This window comes from Tachypleus tridentatus, chromosome 4 (genome assembly GCF_004210375.1).
Source record: "Tachypleus tridentatus isolate NWPU-2018 chromosome 4, ASM421037v1, whole genome shotgun sequence".
Classification (NCBI taxonomy): Eukaryota; Metazoa; Arthropoda; class Merostomata; order Xiphosura; family Limulidae; genus Tachypleus; species Tachypleus tridentatus.
Genome location: NC_134828.1, coordinates 36,527,827 through 36,547,251, shown reverse-complemented (window position 1 = coordinate 36,547,251; position 19,425 = coordinate 36,527,827). Strand labels below are relative to the sequence as shown.

Here is a 19,425-nt window from a genome sequence, read left to right as displayed (position 1 = left end):
ACACATAACTGTATTTTTACATGCATACATATGTTGTGTATAATGTAAACATATATTGTGATTCAGTAATCCTTTATGAGTGATAATCCAGGATTACTTTTTGGTAGTGTTTATTAATAGCATCAGTTCGATTGCTTTATTTATTTATTTCTCCAATTGTTTATTCTGATACTGGAAGATAAGCATTAGATGTTTATGGTCGAGAGTCAATATTTTATTAAAAATAAATGTAACAAAGTGGTGAAGTAAATGTTACTTATCCATCCTTAGTTAACAATAATAGTTGGCTTAACAGTTAATGTTGGTGTTGCATTCTACTTCTGTAGAAGTTGTATTTGTACATTTAACTAAACATCGTTAGCACTGTATTTAAGAGTCACCTCCATATTTTTAGTCATGTTTTTGTTATTAGTTATTACTAGTTGTATTTGTACTCCATTCAAAAAAATTTTAAAAAGGGAATCTTTTCTGGGAAGTATTGCATGGGAAGAGTGTTTTGAATGTGCACTTTGGTCAGTTGCAGCATGTTTCATCAAAATGATTAAGTGTATGGAGCTGAAAGTTTTCATCGATTTTACTGATATAAACTGTGATGTTTTTATATGTTAAAAGTGGTACTTATGGGAAAAATAGTAGTTTCTTTTAACAACAGCTCCAGCTTCCCAGAACTACATTTAAAACTTACCAATGAAGGTGTATAGTTAAACCCTCATGTACAGTCCTAGTGAAAGTTGTCTTGTTGTGAGGAGAGTTTTGTTATTTAAAATTGTGTTCTAATATAAGGAAATGGTTGTTGCACATACCACAATTATTTTTATAATTTTCTAAATCTTGAGTACTCAAAGTGTGAATTTTTTCATGGATTTTTGTTTGTGATGCTGTTCAGTAGATAGCACATAGGTTTTGGTTACATACACCATTACGGTAAGAACTTAATTGTTCATTTTATTGTGGGATAACTAAGAGGCTTGAAATATGGTCCAGTTTGCAGTGGTACCTTGTGCCATTTTAGAACCTTAATCCAGTTTTATGTCCTGCTCTGTGGAAGGTACATTTGGTTAAGATTTTGAGAAGTGAAGCTTTTTTTCAATTCTGCTTTAGCCTTGTATGATGTTTAAGTATCTGTATAGTTCAGAACGTCTAATATTCGTCTGAATCTGATTTAACTGTGTATTGTTCTAGAATATTTATTTAATTTGAGGTGCATACTTTTTCTGATTGTTTGATTATAACTAAATGTGAACATATGGAAAGTTTGAAATAATTTTAAACTTTCCACTGAAATAGATAATTTAAATGTGATTGGGTTAAATTTATTCCTGTATGTATTTTCTGAACAGGTTTTTCTGTTTAATGGACATGATTTATTTGTATGTTTTTAGATAGGCTATGTATTGAGTCTAAAATGCATTGTTATATACATAAATATTTCAACCTCTTTAGTAGAGAATAAAAACACTTCTGGTTTTCTCTAACTGTTTGATTATGTTCATAAATCTTTTTTTTTTTTTTTGTTTTTTAATCTCATATTGAAACTTTATTATGTGGTAATCTACTGATATATATAATAAATTTGACAGTTGAAGGAGATGTGTCGACGAGAACTGCAGAGAACTGAGACAGAAATTACTCGTAATAATACCATCATATCTGAATATAAGCAGGTAAATATTGCTGATAGGAATTTGATGTATTGTGTCATCTTATAGATGGTGTCTACAAATTTTTACCTTTTGTGTAACATGCATTGAGTTGATATGGCAAGTTGATATTAGTGTGTGTGTACAAAGCTCATTTTTTGTGTTTGCTTTAAAAGAGGGCTTGTTCTTCCTTTTGAATTTACTTAGAGAAAGTTCACTTGTATTTGCTCGTATTTTACTGTTTGGTGTAAAATATATTTTTTGTACATTTGTAATATTTCTTTGTCTGCTATTCACCATAGATTTGTAGCCACCTGAGCACAAGATTGGAAAGAGAACAGAATACTAGTAAAGAAGCTGTTGAACAGCTGAAGGTAAACAATAAGTTCATTTGTTCTCTTTTTTTTAACCTACCAAGTTTAGGTTTTTGCAGGTAAAAACACATTTTACTTGGGGTTTATTTTGTTGTTTTTTTTAAAACCTAAAGCATATAAACCAACGTTTGTATGTAACTGCTTAACCTTTAACTTCTCAGGTATTACTGTAATTAATTCATCTCAGCTTCATAGCACTTCACCAGAATCAACATTTCAAGCTATTAGAACTTACATAAACACTGATAGACAATTATTTAAACAAAATTTAGATTTTTCTTACTTTGTTTATGAACTGAGTTGTCCAGTTGGCAGCTTGTCAATTACCAAATGAAGATTAAAGATAAGTAAGAAAACTGAAACTAAAAATTTAACTTATTTTAGTGTCTTTGAAGCTTAGTCACTTAATATTTGTTACTTATAACTATACTAGACTTTCACATAAATCCAGTGAACTTGAATACAGTTGCATGTTTTTCTTTTGATTAGTAACTAGTGACATAATAATCAGTGATGTCGAGAAACCCACTTGTTGAGAAATTTATATGCAAAAATGGCTCGTTTGGGTTGAGAAAATATTTTACATAGACCGAAGAAGGTCGAAACGTTGTTCACTCTTCTATGTAAAATATTTTCTCAACCCAAACAAGTTGTTTTTACATATAAATAACTAGTATTTTTATATCAAGCTGTAAAACATTCTTCTTTACACTTCTCTAAAAACTGTTTTCTTATTTCTCTGTTTCTTGTTTTTGTGTCAGAAGCCCCCTAAATGTATACAAAAAAAGTGAAATTTTTTATGAAATTTTCAAACTCATTTAATGTAAAACAGAGTACTTACTTAAAATTTAGAGAAAAAACTTTAACAAAGTCTTTAAACACACAGTTTTTATGTTATTGTTTGACAAGTTTCATTTTTAATATAAGTAAAGTGTAACTTTTTGTATTTTATATTGTTTGCAAGAATGTATGTAGCTTCTATAAAGTAATTGATCCATGATTCTTGTGCTTTGTGCTGATCCTAATCAAGCAAGGTGATCATTTTTCTTTACTAAGATAAAGATAAATGTTGAATCTTTTCATTAATTATGAAGTTATCTTACTTATGTTTGCATACTAACTGTTATTAAATAAATAATTTTAAATGAAAAAAATATTACATTACATATTAACTAATGTACATATTTTATTTATGCTTTAATTTATACCAGGGGTTCCCAACCTTTTGGCACTCGCGACATGAAAATGTAATTGATGAAACAAAATTAATGTTATCCCAAGCTACTTCTAACAAGGCGACGCGACTCCCCTGCCAAGGCTTCGTGACTTCCCTGCCAAGGCTTTGCGACCCTCTGATTTATACTAACATTAAGCCTAAAGCAGTTTCTAAATATTTTCAACCTATACTTTTACCACATTTCAGTCGTAAACATGTGTTAATAATTAAAATATGGCTAGTACAACAAATAAATAAAAAAGTCAAAAATTTATATGAATGGTAAGGATTTTAAAATATGGCTCTTGTTCTATCAAAACTTGGCTCACTAATAATGTCTCTGCTTGAGTTTTGTTGTATAATTCAGTTGAGTTATAGTGTTATATTCTTTACATAAAAACAATCATATTATTATTGAAGCACCTTACCACACTTGTGTAGAGGAATACTTTGTATAATGTATGCCTGAGAGAAAATTGATGTGTCTAATTCAGTTTGAATTGTGGAGATGTAAGTATTATGATAATTTATAGTGTGAATTAAAGAATGTCCAAAAATATACAAAATGACACAAAAAAGGAGAAAATACATCTTTTGTATTGTAGGTATGTATTGAAAGAAAAACAAATTTGGTATTTTTATATTTATTTGCATATATGTCAATTAAAACTGCCAGAATACCTGCATGTAATCTTACATAATTTATAAAATATGTATGATTCATAGTTGAATAACATAATCTTTTTTTAACATTTTTGTTTTGGGGAGGTAATGTTTAACTGAAAGTTTAGGATCAGAATTGAGAAACATCTGCAAGCTTTATAATACAAGTTGATTAGAACTTAAGGGAAATGTGGATGGATTTCATATACTGAATGTTGTTTAAAGCAAAACGTTTATTGGGAATATGGAAAATACATTTGGAATTAAGTTATTGTTTACTAAATGAAATGTAATCTGAATTATTGTCCTTACTGAAAGGCAGTTAAAACCCATTACTCAGCTCTGTTTGTGTACCTTTTCTGTTAATGATGTAAAAGTTGTTAGTAAGTGTTGATTCATGTATTTTGTTTGTTGTTTTTACAAAAATTTAAACACAAATATATGTATCTGATAACAGAAATAAATAAACAGTTGCTTGTGCATATACATGGATTTGATTTTCATAGTAATATTTTATAATTCCTTAAACCCTAGTAGATGCCATGTTGGCCAAAAATACCAATTTATCCATTGGACAGTGATAACTTCCAGCAACATTTATGTCTTTTTGAAGAAAACTAATTGAAACCATGTTATTATCCATGAGGTGTTATGGTAATTATTTGGACATCATAAAAATAATTCTGGCAGAACATGTGAAAAATTAAGTGTTTTAGAGGTTTAATAAACAGACACCTTGGTGAGTTCAACAGTTATATTAATAGAACAGTTTGTTGTTTGTTTTCATTCATTCTTATCTGGTTTTAATTCAACAGAACTTATTAAAAGGATGTGATCATTGCTATAAGCTGTTGGAAAATCAGGATATTTTCAAGAGAGGTAGTCAGAAGAAGATCAGTACAGCCAAGACAACTGAGAAGGCCCCTGAACAGCTAGATACAGATAAACAAATTAGGGAACTTGAACTTGAGCTGGCTCAAACCAAGCTAGCACTAGTAGAATCAGAATGTAAAAACCAGGTAACAGTGAGTTTTGTTATTTACAACCCAAAGAAGAATGTTTTGAAGTTTTATTTTACCTAATCTTTTAAGGTATTTAAGCCGAATAAGAAGAATTAACGTGTTATTGTTTATTATTGTTTGCTTGTCTGAATTTTATGCAAAACTACATGAGGGCTGTTCCTAATTTAGCAGTGTCATACAAGAGGGGTACTCTTTTACTAGTGGATAGTGTGATTGGCTGCCACATTATAATGCCCCAAGAGCTGAAAGGAAAAGCGTGTTTGGTGTGACTAGAATTCAAATCCACAACCCTCAGATTATGAGCTGAGCACCCTAACCACATGGCCATGTCAGGCTGTTATTGCTTACTAAGAGTTATTTTGTAATATAGAAAAAGGTGGTACTCATGCATATATATTTCATAATATTGTTGTGGATAAACATTTTCTTCTAATATGAAATGAAATCAGAAATTTGATAATGTACCACTATTTGGTATATATTTGGTTAAAATGCTTTATTTTCATACTAATCATTTAGTACATTGCTGCTGACACTGAAACTTTGTGGTATTGCAGCTTTTGTCTTTGATCACAGTATTCACAACTATTGTTAATGATAAAGAAAGAAAAGAAGCAAGTCCTTCACATCAGTTTTGATGTAAAAACTTCCAGTTAGGCATTGTTAGAACCAAATAATAATAATTAATTCAGACCTGTTTTTATATTCAGATTTGTATATCTGTAAAATACTCTATGTATTCCATTTTGGAAATAATTACCAGGCTATGTACAACTCATTTTACTTCATATCAATACCCATGTCATATTAATAGATGAACAAATGTTAATGAAATTTTGGTTAAACCATTTAATTAAAAATACAGCATATTACAAATTAATTTTCTACATCCATACAAAGAAATGAGGTGGTTTTTCACCAAATTATTGAAAATAACATCTACGAAATTAAAAGGTAAATGTTAGTTTTATATTTTATGATTTATTTGTTTCTGTGCATTTTCAATGCATAAACTTATCCTATTTTACTGTATTTTCTAAAATATATAATGGCTTTGTGTAATAATGCTGTATTATGAACAAAGTTCTTTAAAATAAGTGTGGCAAAAATGTTTTTTTTTAAGAAAGTAATTTTCAAGTGGAGATGGTTTTCATTAAAGTATCTGGCACTGTGTGTAGATCAGAGCTCTAGCTTAAGAATTAATTCTTGTGTTCTTATGAACTACATTTGTTGTTCATAAAAATTAGTGTGAAAGTGTGGATTTTATTTTATGAGCTGCAGTAGCAGTAATACTTGAATTGTTCATTGTAAAACTTCAGTCATTATTTCTCTGAGGGAGGTATCTTATATTACAGTTAAGAACAGTACATTCAGTCACAAAGGATAGTTTCCAAAATAATTAAATTTTTGTTAAACCTAACTTCCTAATTATCCAATTAACTTCTCATTACATTATACAAAATAAAATACCTTTTTTTTTATGTTAATGTGAGATAGAAATTATTGTGATTTGGCACAAGGCTAGTTGAATAATGTTAATAGCAAGTAATGTATTTCTCTCCTGGAATTAGTAAGAACAATGAAGTGATTTGAATAAATCCATTTTTTTTTATATTTGATTTTGCACATGCGTGCATAGGTGTAGGTGTAATGCCAATTAAGTGTAGTATTTGTCAGAAGTCCCATTATGATTTTCAATACTCCCAAGCAAAGCAGAAATGTTAGCTATGAATATGTGTGTTGAGCAGCATAGTAATAGATCTTTAATTCATTGTGATTGCTCATGAAATGAACAGACAAGATGATAGCCAAAGGCAACAAAATTTAGTTGAAATTGGTGAAAGGTTATAGGAGATTGGAAATCATTGAATGCAAAACTTTCAAAGGAGAAAGATGTCATCCAACAATCCCGATGATGATTCTACAGAAAGCAAAAATCAAAATTGGAACAAACCTTTTGTACATAGTAATAAATCCAATAACTCTGTTAATATATGCAAATATTTGCAACTTAAAAATGAGTTCCTGCTGTTTCTCTATCATAGCACATCATTTAAAACATCCACATGATTCATGTGCACAAACTAATTGATGCATTTGAATCACCACACCTTTGACTTTTTTCACAAAAGGGTTTGTTTGTAAAAAATTGTATTTTTCCATATAACAATAATTTACATAAGTGCTTAGCTAAGTATTGCAATGAATAGCAAAAGTAAAGCATTTGTTAATACATTGTAGAAAGTAAAAAAACATTTCAAAAGTGGGGCTAATATGAGATAAAATTTATTGATTTGTAATTTTTTGACTTGCAAGGTGAACAATAGGTAAAAAACAAGAACATCTTTCTCCCAGAATGATGGATTTTTCCATACATCAGTAATTTACATAGGTTGATATTGCAGAGAATAACAGAACTTAAAAAAACATTTCATTTTTTTTTCAAGCAACAAAGTGGAAACTTGCTGTTAGCTAGTAAGGGGAGTACTTATGGAAATTTAGCTTTTCTCAAACTGGTCAAGTGAAGTGATCCATTAATCACTAATTTTGCTTCTGTTGCTGTTTGTCAACTGGTTTAACTCCTTTCACGATTCTAAAATCCTTCACTTAAAAATTTCATTTCAAGCTGGTATCATGAAAGAAGTCTTTCTTCCATTAATACATAAAAATGTATTTGGTTAACAGTGTGTTGTCACTGTAGTAGGAAGCTCTCTAATGTTTTTCCTTTTTGCAGTTTATTTTGTCTTTTTTTTTCTTTAGTATACACAAACATTCCTTATTTTTTATAAAGATTAAGTATCTCCTAGAACTACATTAGTGAGTAAAATATTTAAGTTAAATTTTGATTGAAGCATTTTAATGTGTTTAAAATTTGGTACAAAATTTATTTTCATTTGACCTACATCTTATTATTATAAAGTTTTGGTTGTCTAATGATGTTCCATGTGTTCTAGTTAGATAGAGAAGTGTTTCTTTAGCTGTAGTTGTATGTCTCTATTCAGTATGACAATACCAGTATCTTTACCAGGTATTAGGATAACTAAATTTTTACTTTTCTTTCAACTATAGAAATGTTTAGGGTTTATGTTTTTCATGTACTCTGAGGCATTATCAAATACTATTTTACAAATATGAGAAGCCTTCAGATCTTCTGATAAAATTGGGACGTCTTGCAATTTTCTGAGAAATAGATTAATAGGTTAGAAAAAATTTCACAAAAGAACCTCCTTTGGGGATAGGGAAGGGTAAATAAAACCTTTAGAACTCCATTTTACTTGTCGTAATGTAGTTTAGAGGATAATCAAAAAATTATATTACTTTATCTGGATTATCAAAGGAGTTAATAAAACGACTATGTTTTCATTTAAGTAATTTTAATGTCTTTGAGTTAATAATCCTATTTTTTTAAAATAGGTTTTGGATCACATTTTTTTTAATCAACAAAATGCACTGTAAATTATAAGGGACTTTCATGTCTGAATCTTAGTGATAATTTCTGGTACAGAGATGATGGACTATATGGAATTGTTATCTTTGCTTTAATTTCTGCATTTAAGAAGTTAACTTGAAAACTGTTATAAGGTAAAGTTTTGCTGTTACATGTATGATAGGGCTCGGCTTTGGTTCTTTGCATTCAATACAATATTTAAAAAGTAATTTAATTAACTATGTATAAAAATTATTGGAAGTAAACATTTTTAAATAAATATCCACATATTAATTATATACATGTAGTGTTTGTGATGTTCTTCATATGAAGTTTGAAACTTCCTTCATCTGAAATAACTTGTAAACATCCAGACACTGGTTATATACATGGCAGTGTGGCAAGTTTGGTTAAATTTATTTCATTTGGTATCCAGTTTTTCCTTTTAATGTAGTTAACCTTTTCACTATGGGCCATAAGTCAAAGGCTGTGTCATTGCATTTGTTGACTTGCATTCAAAAGTTTATTGAACTACTATTTTATAAGTTTATATTAATAACTTTGTAATCAAATCACATATTATAAATCATAATTTAATAATATATATGAGTTAATTTCTTAATTTAAATGTAAATATCAAAAGAACACATCTTGATATAGATTTTTAGTGAGTCATGTGATATGTTGAATGCAGCACTGACTAAAATTAAATGTTTGTGATGTCAGTACTAAGTCTGTAGTTTTGTACAAATTAGAACTCAAGTTACTAATATTAACAAATTAGGATATAAAATAAGAACCTCATAGCTTTTTATTTTGCTGAGATATAGCTTACATACTGAATCCAGTACAGTAGTCCCGTTCACCTCTTTTCATTTTTGAAAACAGTCCAGTACTTCTATATATGACATGTGAATAATCAGTCAACAGCTTAGAATTTCTCCTAGTAGAATTCTGAGCCATTTTAATCTGTGAAAAGGCTGCTATGTTCTTTCAAACCATGATTTCAAGGAAGTAGGTTGTGTCTTTAGTGTGCTCAAAGTTTCATATTTTTTAATTCTGAATATATCCTAGTCACTAAGCATAATAAATTTTAGTGGAATTCTATGATATCAGTATAGTTATTTATCATTTTTGTTATATGTATAAAATCTTAAAATATTTATTTGATATCCTTTACAAGCAAAATTTTTAAAGGCTTAGCAACCTATGTCCAGCAGCAACTAAGTACAAAGGTCATAGCAAGAAGTGATAATTGTTGAATAAAACATAGTAAAGATTAAACGTCAGTTTTATGTTACTGGATACGTAACACGAGTGCACCAAATCAATGCAAGTTATCTAATATTAATTAGGCAATACTTAGAAGGTCAGTATAATAATAAAAAACAAACAAACATGTAAATATATAGTTATATACTAGTTATGAGACTTAAGCTACTTAGATAAATATTTTTATTTTTGTGTTATAATATAAAGTCATTTTAACATGTAAAAAGCATAATTTATATTTTATTTCTTAAGTTATTTACAATGGTTGCAAGCTTAGTAAAGTGACAGACCCTACATAGTTAAGAGTATAGAAAATAACACGAAATGTAAAGTATTATTGAAAACAAAAGTTTGAAATGTATTTAGGAAATTCTGTGGATTACACAAATAATATTTAAGATTTTGTGGACGAAGGATAATTCTTTTTTAAACATAACATGAAATCATTTTGCACTCAAACTAGTCACAAAACAAATCTTTTCTAAAAATATTTCCTGATTCTTTGTGTATAAAATGTTTGTAATCTTTACTAAAAGTGTACCAAATTTTGTTAAGGTGCACATGCTGTGTCAAAAGTTCTAGTGCAAATACGTAATGTGTGCAAACGAGTAGATTAACTTGTGTATATTATACAAAGCCTGTAGTGAAAGGGTTAATCATTTTTCAAATATTTCTCCAGATCTTGTATGCTAGTATTGTAATGTTTAAGTTATTTTTTTATCATTCACTGGATGCGTTAAAGCTGATACAGTAAGAATGTGTAATATAATAGATGTGGAATTATTTATTTCTTGAAGTTAAATAGAAAATAAAAACATGCTTTTTTACAGTATTTTCCATTTGCTTGGAGATGGCTTTGTTTCAACCTTTTTGAAAAAAGTATAACCAAGTTTTATGAATTGTTTTCATTGCTAGGATCTGACTCATCAACTGAATACTGCTCTTCAAGAGTTGCAAGCTTCCAAAAACACTTGGTTTCATAAAACTTTGTCCTCCATACGTGATGCGGCACGCAAGGAAATAGGAGGTACTGGAAAAGAAGGGAAGGAAAAAGAGGCCACCTAAAGGAAGGTTTTTGTAAATGCTTGGACAGCTGTTTGTACAGTGATTCTCGTTGATTACAATACTACTATACTCATTCTGTGTAACTCATAGCTTGATGCTGGAAATAAGCTGTGATGTCATACACACTTAAGATAGATGTAATATAACCATGTTACTTAAATATACAGTATATTAAATGCTATGAAACTCTTCTACTTGTTTTATTATACATCTAACCTATTTAGATAATTAGTTATTAATCCATTTGTTACCAAGGTAGAATGTGCTTGCCTAAGAACCCATAGAGGATGAATTGATTATTTAATGGTATGAACTATCTGTTCAGAAGGTAAAGCACAAACATCTTGTTACTAGATATTAAAGTACGGTCAGTGTCTCATTACTAAAAGCTGTTACAAACTATATTGTTGAAATATTGTGTTAAATACTGTATGTATTAGCTTTTCTTAATTTAATACAAGTTGTCATAGAAAGAAGTCTTGATTGTTGCCTGTAAGCTTCAGTTTAGGATGTGTAGCTACTAAAGAAAAAGTGTTTTATGAGAAAATGCACTAATACTGTCAATACTGAACACTTAGTAATTTAAGCAGAAACAAGATAGTGGATGCCTATTTTATGAATCTTAGTGAGGCACGTAAGATTCGTGCATACATGTGTATATATGTTAGCAGACTGTTAATGTTCAAATGATTTAGTTGATCAGTGAAACATTCCAAAAGTGAGTTTTTACTGCATTCTCTTTCTCTAACACAGGACGATACATTTATCTTTTTCTAGAAATTTTTCACATTGAATGTTTTTGCATGTAATTTTTTTTATCCCTACCATGTTTATTATGTGAGTCAGGTTTATAAATCTTAAATACCTTATTATTCTCACTGTATTTTTTCCTTTGAAATTACTGAGAAGGTAATATTGTGAAACAAACAACAGTAAATTAACTGAAACATTTTTATGGAACAAATAATTTTGGTGGCAATACTCATTATTTTAATGAGAAATGTAGTTAGAGGTTGAACAGGTTTGCTATTGTTAATTTTCCTTATCTGGTTGATTTTATTAGCTGCATATATTGTAAGAGAAGTTTTAAAGTTATAATAATTTTACTAACTTTAACTGTATCATATTTTAGGTTCTGTCCAAGTATTTATTTCTGTAAATTACTAAATGCTAATTTCTGTAACATCTGTTTCGTAAATTTGATTTAGTGGTACATTTTCAAGTTTACATGGCAAAACATTATCCTAGCACAAGGCCTGGTGTTAACTGAAATCATTTGATTATTGAATGTTATTCCTATTTTATTGCATTCAGTTTTCAGTATGCTTAGCTTTAAGTCATAGTACAAGTTTTGATATTACAGGTACCTTTATTTTTTGTTCAGAAATTGTCATTCATTGTTACTTGTTAGAAAAAATTGCAAAGAAAAGCAGGAAATGTTATGTTTAATAATTTGCTGAAAAACATTTAATCTCATGTTAGTTTTTGTTTTATTCAGAAGCGATTTTATTTCATAATTTTAATTATCAATTTAATTTTCTTAAAATTGTATCAGAAGTTTTGAAAAAATAAATTACATTAAATTTTTTTAGTTGCCCAAATTTGATGTCATTAGGGACTGAGAACTTGAAATGTTAATATTAATAATCAGGTGGACCATCTTAGGATAAAATATAAAAGTGTGGGGCCATTTATAGACTTGCATATCTAATGTAAGTAGCAGTAGTCAAATCTTGTGTTATAATTTGTTAAACAGGGCAGTAGTTGTTGCCTCATTTAGCAAGACTTTAATTTTCAATGATTTTTGCTGAATTCAGTGAAAAAACAATTAAAAAGAATCATTTGTGGCCAATTTAAAAATTTGTAACTTATATTTTCTATTGTGTAACAGTTGTGTTCAGAAGTCAATGTATCACTGTTCAGAATTGAAATAAAATGATATAAGTAACACACATTTTACACTGACCTATCTAATACATGTATATACACTTTCTATTGGCTCAGAAAGTATTAATCCAGTTTCCTTTTGTCATTATTCTCTAAAAGGGCACTTCTTTAAACTTACTGACCACTGTAGTTCATTATTTACCTCCTGTTAATTTAGATATTTGTCGACATTTTCATGTCAAAATATAAAGGTTTAGAAAATAAAGCCAGTCTTACAAAGCTTTAGAGTTTGTAATAATTGTAAAAGACAAACCATGTAATTTTACTAGAAAATTAAAGTTGTAATGAGTAGCTATATAATATTTATTGACAGTGTATCATTCTTATCTTAAGCTAATAGATTCTATCTATTAAATTGTGAGAAAGTAACTAAATTTCAGCTTTTTTAGTTCAAGTTCAGTGTATTATTAAATTTTAAAAATCAACATTCTTCCTTTTGTGAGTTTTAAAATTTTTGTATTTGGGCTTATATAATATTGGAATTAGAAACGATTATTCGTAACTTAATTTCTAACCATGAAACTGACCACTTTCTGTTCTAATTAAACAAAGGACTTATTTAAGTTTTTCTAAACAAAAGGTTAACTTGTTTATATGTTAATCCTCATTTATACAGTTAAGTACACTACTTTACAATATAAAATATAGGCTATGTACAACTTCTTGTACCCTGCTGAGGCAGTGGTAAGCCTTTGGATTTACAATGCAAAAATTGTCCCCTCAGTGGAGAAGCAAATGGTTCAATATGGCTTTGTTATAAGAAAATACACGTGCATGTAACTAATTATATTGTGCTTAAAAAACGAAAAACAAATTATTTCTTGGTAATGTAATTTTTCAGTGTTTAACTTCTTTCTTGCCAAAATACTTGTGATATGTTTGATGTATATCCACACAATTATTGACGAAGGATAAAAATTAGCAGTAATAGATATAATACAATTATTCACTAAGTATTGCTATGAGATAGTGTTTTATACAAAATATATTGTGAAACTAATTGTAGTAAAATCATCTTCCTTTAAATACATCTCTAGCACCTGGTGGTAATAAAGAACCTACTCAGCATTTGTTTTGTTAGTAAAATCACTTTCCTTTAAAGACATCTTGTGGTAGTAGAGAACCTACTCATAATTTGTATCGTTGACAATTAACAGCTCTTAATCTGGAAAGCTGGTTGGTATTAAAGTGTGGATCGTTTTACTATTTTCTACTTGAATATATTTATTACGCATTAAATGGCCCCAAATCTCACTACATTTTGGTAATTAGCAATCTCTGTGGTCCTACAACTCTCATAACTAGAACACGAGTTACAGAGATCACCATATCATTTTCTTGTAATTAAAGCTAATATATATTTTATATAGATATCGGGTTAATGATCCATCTGGCTAAAATGAAAAATTATGTCACTTTCGCGATATACCAATAAATTAAAGAGTTTGTGGAAATACTGTATGGAGCATATCCATATTAATTGCTTATTAATATGTATAGAAAACTGTGACACACATAAAAATATGAAATGTTTGGAAAAAGGTTGTGCATTGCCGATAAGATACAAGTAAAGACTAAAATTATTAAAATGTTCCTCCAAAGATTAATTGGTGAAATACCAAAAGGATCGTGATGATATGGCGAAACCTGTGATACATCGAGAAGGAAATACATCCGAGTCTGAATACGGTTAACATTGTTCATCGTATTGAGGAAAGAAGGTGGATTACAGTAATTATAAGTCTTAACAAATGATTCGAATGAGCTAATTTGGCGGCTCGCTTCTTAGGTTCTGTAGCTCGGCATGGCTAAGTGGTTAGGGCGCTCCACTCGCGATCAGGGGATTATGGGTTCAAATCCCCATCCTACTATACATGCTCCTCCTTTCAGCTGTGGGAGCGTTATAATGTGAGTCAATCCCACTATTCATTGGTAAAAGAGTTGCTCAAGAATTATCAGTGTGTCATGATGACTAGCTGCCTTTCCTCTAGTTTTACATTGCTAAATTAGGGACGGCTAGAGCAGATAACCCTCTTGTAACTTTGCGTCAAATACAAGTTCTGTCGGTATTGGGACTATAAGGCCCCTATGCGTATGAAACGTTATAATTAGATATAAGAGAACAAGATGCAAGGTCTTGAAGAAAAGCGCAGATAACTCTTGTCTAGCTTTGCGCGAAATTCAAAACAAACCTTAAAGAAACGGAGTAGAGAGGGATATGAAACAAGGGACGGGAGGAGAAGGGAATACACGCCAAACGTTGAGAGGGTCATGACCAAGTAATGCACTGAAACCCAATTTTCACTATTGTAAGTCGTCAGACCTACCGCTAGGAAGGGATGGCGTATAACCAAGTAATTCGTCGATTTACGTGTAGGTTATTTTAATACTTCAAACAAATTATCGCCCCCATATAGATGCGTGAATTTTAAATTAGAAATCGAACTGTTTCTTGCGTCACTGTGTTTATCTTTGGGCCTCACTGCAGACCATGTTTCACGTATTATACAGTATCCAGATGCTTATGGCAGGGTGTATATTTCGTAGAGCTCAACGCACTCTCGTGAGGAAGAAACACATTGCATTGATGAATTAAGTCTCCATAATAAAAGGCAATAGTGTATCAATGTGGAGATAAATATTTTATTTTTGTCCTTTGGATTAACAGTACAAATTGTGTTGCAAAGAAAAGTTACTCAGACAGTATGATTTGCAGGCTCTTACAAATATTTTTTTGTGAGAATGGGCTCTTGGTTAGGATACTCGACTCGCAATCCGTGGGTCGCGGGTTCAAATCCCCTTTACATCAAACATGCTCGCCTTTTCATCCGTGGGGGCGTTATAATATGACGGTAAATCCCACTATTCTTTGGTAAAAGAGTAGCCCTAGAGTTGGCGGTGGGTGGTGATGACTAGTTGCCGACCCTCTAGTCTTAACACTACTAAATTAGGAACGGCCAACACAGATAGCCCTCGTGTAGCTTTGCGCGAAATTAAAAAAACAAACAAACAAGCAAATACACAAAAATAATTAAACAAATGTACCGTTAATATTACTGTTAATACATACTAGTTATTGCTGGATGTGTAGTTTACATGAAAAATGAGTGATTTCGCCTAATGTCTTTGATTACTGAATATTGTAACAGGTAAATAACGTAATATTACACGGAATGATGCAGTATATGTGTACTCCAGACACTGAACGGTATAAAAACAACAGGGCAATTTGAAGATTATAATATATAAAATTAGATGTGTATAACAAAAACAACTATATGTCATAGTTATCAAACAAAATGATAAAATATTTTCACTGTATATCATTCAAACTTTAATATAAACTAACATTTAAAGATTTATACTTGAACTACCACTCAAAAATTAATATGCGAACTAAGAATAAAAATGTCTGAGCTGAAACTAAAACATTAACTACAACTAACATTTAAAAATTAACATACGAACTAACATTAAAAAGTAATACATGACTAAATTAGGGACGATTAGCGCAAATAGCTTTCGTGTAGCAAACAAACAAACTGTTTCATATCATGAGATGCTTTAACATTGTTTACAGTTATCAAATAACACAACTTGTTACGTAATAAAGTTTTACATATTTCTGGAAAAAAACAACAAACGCAACGTTAGCCTCGAGTAAAATGAACACTTTGTGAGACCATTTTATTATAAACGTTTGCAACGACACAATTACTGACATATAAAGTTGCTTACTGAGATATTTGGAATATCTAATCGTTTCCTTTTACACAAGTGAATAAAAAAACACGAACATAGTTAAATTTAAGCAGTAGAGAACTTTAAGGTACGCATAAAATAAACACATTGTTTACCTTTCTTTTGTTGGTCTACATGAATGTTAAAGCATTTGACACTTCAGGGACTATTTAATTTTTATGTGTTAAAAATATTGTAATGTATACATTTTCACCTCAGAAACACTCGCGGTTATTATGATAGAAGTAGTATTAGTACCAAAAGCATTTGGTGTTGCTTAGTAATTCTTTACATTAATATAGACATTCCAAAGCAAGTGAACTATTGCCAAGTTTTGGATATGCTATGATACATGCTAATACCAACAATAAAGCATTTCTGAAAGCGATTCACATCAACGATATTTTGAATAGGTAGTGGTTTTCTGTGTATGTCAATGGTACTTACAATGAACTGAAATTTATATAGAATGATGTAAATAATATGTATGTTCGGAAAGAAATCTTTGTTGGAACCCCTTAGGCTTAACCTTAGATGTATACTTAATTCTTCAAAATACTCAACGGAAACGTGGAAAGTTCATAAACTTTGATTTGGCATGGTAAGAACTCTGTTTAAAAGAGTGTCTAAAGTATTTAATTAAGACAGCCATCCGCTTAAAAGTTTTGTTACCTCTTAGGTTTTTGTTTCGAATTTCACTCAAAGCTACACTAGGGGTATTCTTTGATACCTGAAGACAAAAGGTGAAAGATTTGCGAAACGTCGTCCTCTACACTTGTATCTCCACAACAGGCAGTTGCCGTCCACACTACAAAGTTTCATACACTAGAAGTGTGTGCACTAGCCGTCCCTAATTTAACAGTGTAAGACTAGAGGAAAGACAGCTAGTCATCACCACCCACTGCCAACTCTTGGGTTACTCTTTTACTAACGAATAGTGGTATTGACGGTAACATTATAATGTACCCACGGCTGAAAGAGTAAGCATGTTTAGTATGACAGGGAATCGAATCAGCGCTCTCAGATTACGAGACGAATGCCTTATCCACCTGGTCACGCCGGGCCTCCGTTTAAAGATATGACTTAGTTTAACTAAAAAAGGTTAATTACACAGGCCTTCAATGGTTTTATTGTCTTGAAATCTTTATGTGATATATTGTAATTCCTATTTGTTGCATCTAAAGATAATATCCATATTTCTCTATCACATCCGGATTTTTCACAAAAATTAAAATGTACTTTCATGTAAGTGAATCATTTTCATTGAAAATGGGTCACATTTTGTTTTGCTTAAAATATTGGCAACCAGTGGCTACAGATTTATCTATAGCAATCATGTCTCCCGGCGGGACATCGGTAACTCTTTGGACCTAAAATCAGAGACTCGATTCCCCTCGGTGGACAGTCCAATGTGGCTTTCCTATAAGAAAACATACACATACTATACCAATCGTGACATGAGAGTCTTACCGATTATTCTAAAACCCACGAGAAACACACCACTAGTATATAAACAGTTATCATACCTTATGACGTGTCATTTCTGGATGGTATTTATTTGTGCGCTCACTTTCACATTATTAAAAAAAAAATCAATATTAATTATTTGTTGCTATGACAACGAGAGGTTGTATAAATGACCCAAAATATTCTGTTATATTTGTGGTAAATATTTGTCGGGCCTCAATTTGGAAACTGACTTTGATTGAATAGTCAAAAGGACAATGAGGAAAGTTGAGGAAACAAGGATACAATCTACGAAAATATTGTCTGTTTCCAAAAAGAAAGGTCTCATTAAGACGTCAGGGAAATAGAGAGGAGGTATCAGGGAATGTGAAACATCATCATTATGGCTGATTACTGCTGGTTATTGAAACGAGATGCAATACATAAACGAAATACAACACCTAGTTTTGAGACTGAAAGATGTAGATTTTACGTAAGAATGAAGATACATATTCGTTTGACATCAATTTTCTTCCATTTCCTTTAGTTTGTTCGTATTTTTTGTTAACAAGCATAATAATAAAAATGTTCATTGTGGTAAACGTTATAATAATAAGACGTAAGTAAGCAAGATTTTTTTTTCCGTATTTGTAAAAAATCCTTACGTGATAGGAAAAAATGAGTATTATTTTCAAAATTTGTGTAGTTAAATTATGGAAAATTCGTTATTAAAATTAAAACAACTTTTTATTCATTCACCTCTCGATTCCATCAAGGAACATAGGGCCGCAATCGCTTGCAGATTCTTCAACAGGTATTTAAGTGAGTAGGTTGTTAGCCCACTGCACCGAGCCGTCCCTAATTTAGTAGTGTAAGATTAGAGGGAAGGCAGCTAGTCATCACCACCCACCGCCAACTCTTGGGCTACTCTTTTACTACCGAATAGTGGGATTAACCGTAACATTATAACGCCCCCATGGCTGGGAGGGCGAGGATGTTTGGCGCGACGCGGGCGCGAACCCGCGACCCTCGGATTACGAGTCGCACGCCTTACGCGCTTGGCTATGCCGGGCCGAAACAACCTTTTTGAAGTTTAATATCATAGGTTTGTGTCATTTATTACGATATACTACACTGCGGGAAAAACTGGACTATATGTATATTTTTATTTACCAATTTCATACTCGCTTCCATTCCTAATTATGTTTATTGGTGTTATTTCATACTGTTAAATATCTTTCATAGGTAAGAAATGATGGAAATTAATGTTCATTTATGTTTCATAAATGAAACATAACATAACAAAACATAACCTTGTTTTCATAACAAGGTTTCATAAGCATCTTCAAGTGTAGAAAATGTAATGTTTCTGTTTGTGTGCCGTACTTTAAACCTTACGTTTCACATGAACATGATGACATTGTAGTGACTTTTGAATCTATAGTAATTTGTTAATTAGATTTTCTTAGACCTAAATCAATAAAACGTGACCTCACTAAATTTCTTTATATTATTTTTCATGTTTTTTATCACTGTGTCTTATAACCTCCTTATTTACTGATAGTAACTTACCATCACGTCTAAGACACAGACGTCCAGTTACCCCACTGTA

The 19,425-nt window shown here is 30.6% G+C and overlaps 1 protein-coding gene across 7 annotated transcripts in view; it reads left to right on the top strand.

Moving 5' to 3' along the window:
- The window catches only part of GAPcenA (GTPase activating protein and centrosome-associated), a 101,334-nt gene extending 88,701 nt beyond the window's left edge, over positions 1 to 12,633 (top strand). For all 7 annotated transcript variants that reach the window (XM_076497681.1, XM_076497676.1, XM_076497680.1 and 4 more), the window contains 4 exons: positions 1,581 to 1,664; positions 1,943 to 2,014; positions 4,709 to 4,912; positions 10,530 to 12,633. In XM_076497681.1, the coding sequence (XP_076353796.1) occupies positions 1,581 to 1,664; positions 1,943 to 2,014; positions 4,709 to 4,912; positions 10,530 to 10,679 (510 nt within the window). In that variant the 3' untranslated portion in view covers positions 10,680 to 12,633. The remainder of the gene's footprint in view (positions 1 to 1,580; positions 1,665 to 1,942; positions 2,015 to 4,708; positions 4,913 to 10,529) is intronic.
- The last annotated feature ends 6,792 nt before the right edge of the window (positions 12,634 to 19,425 follow it).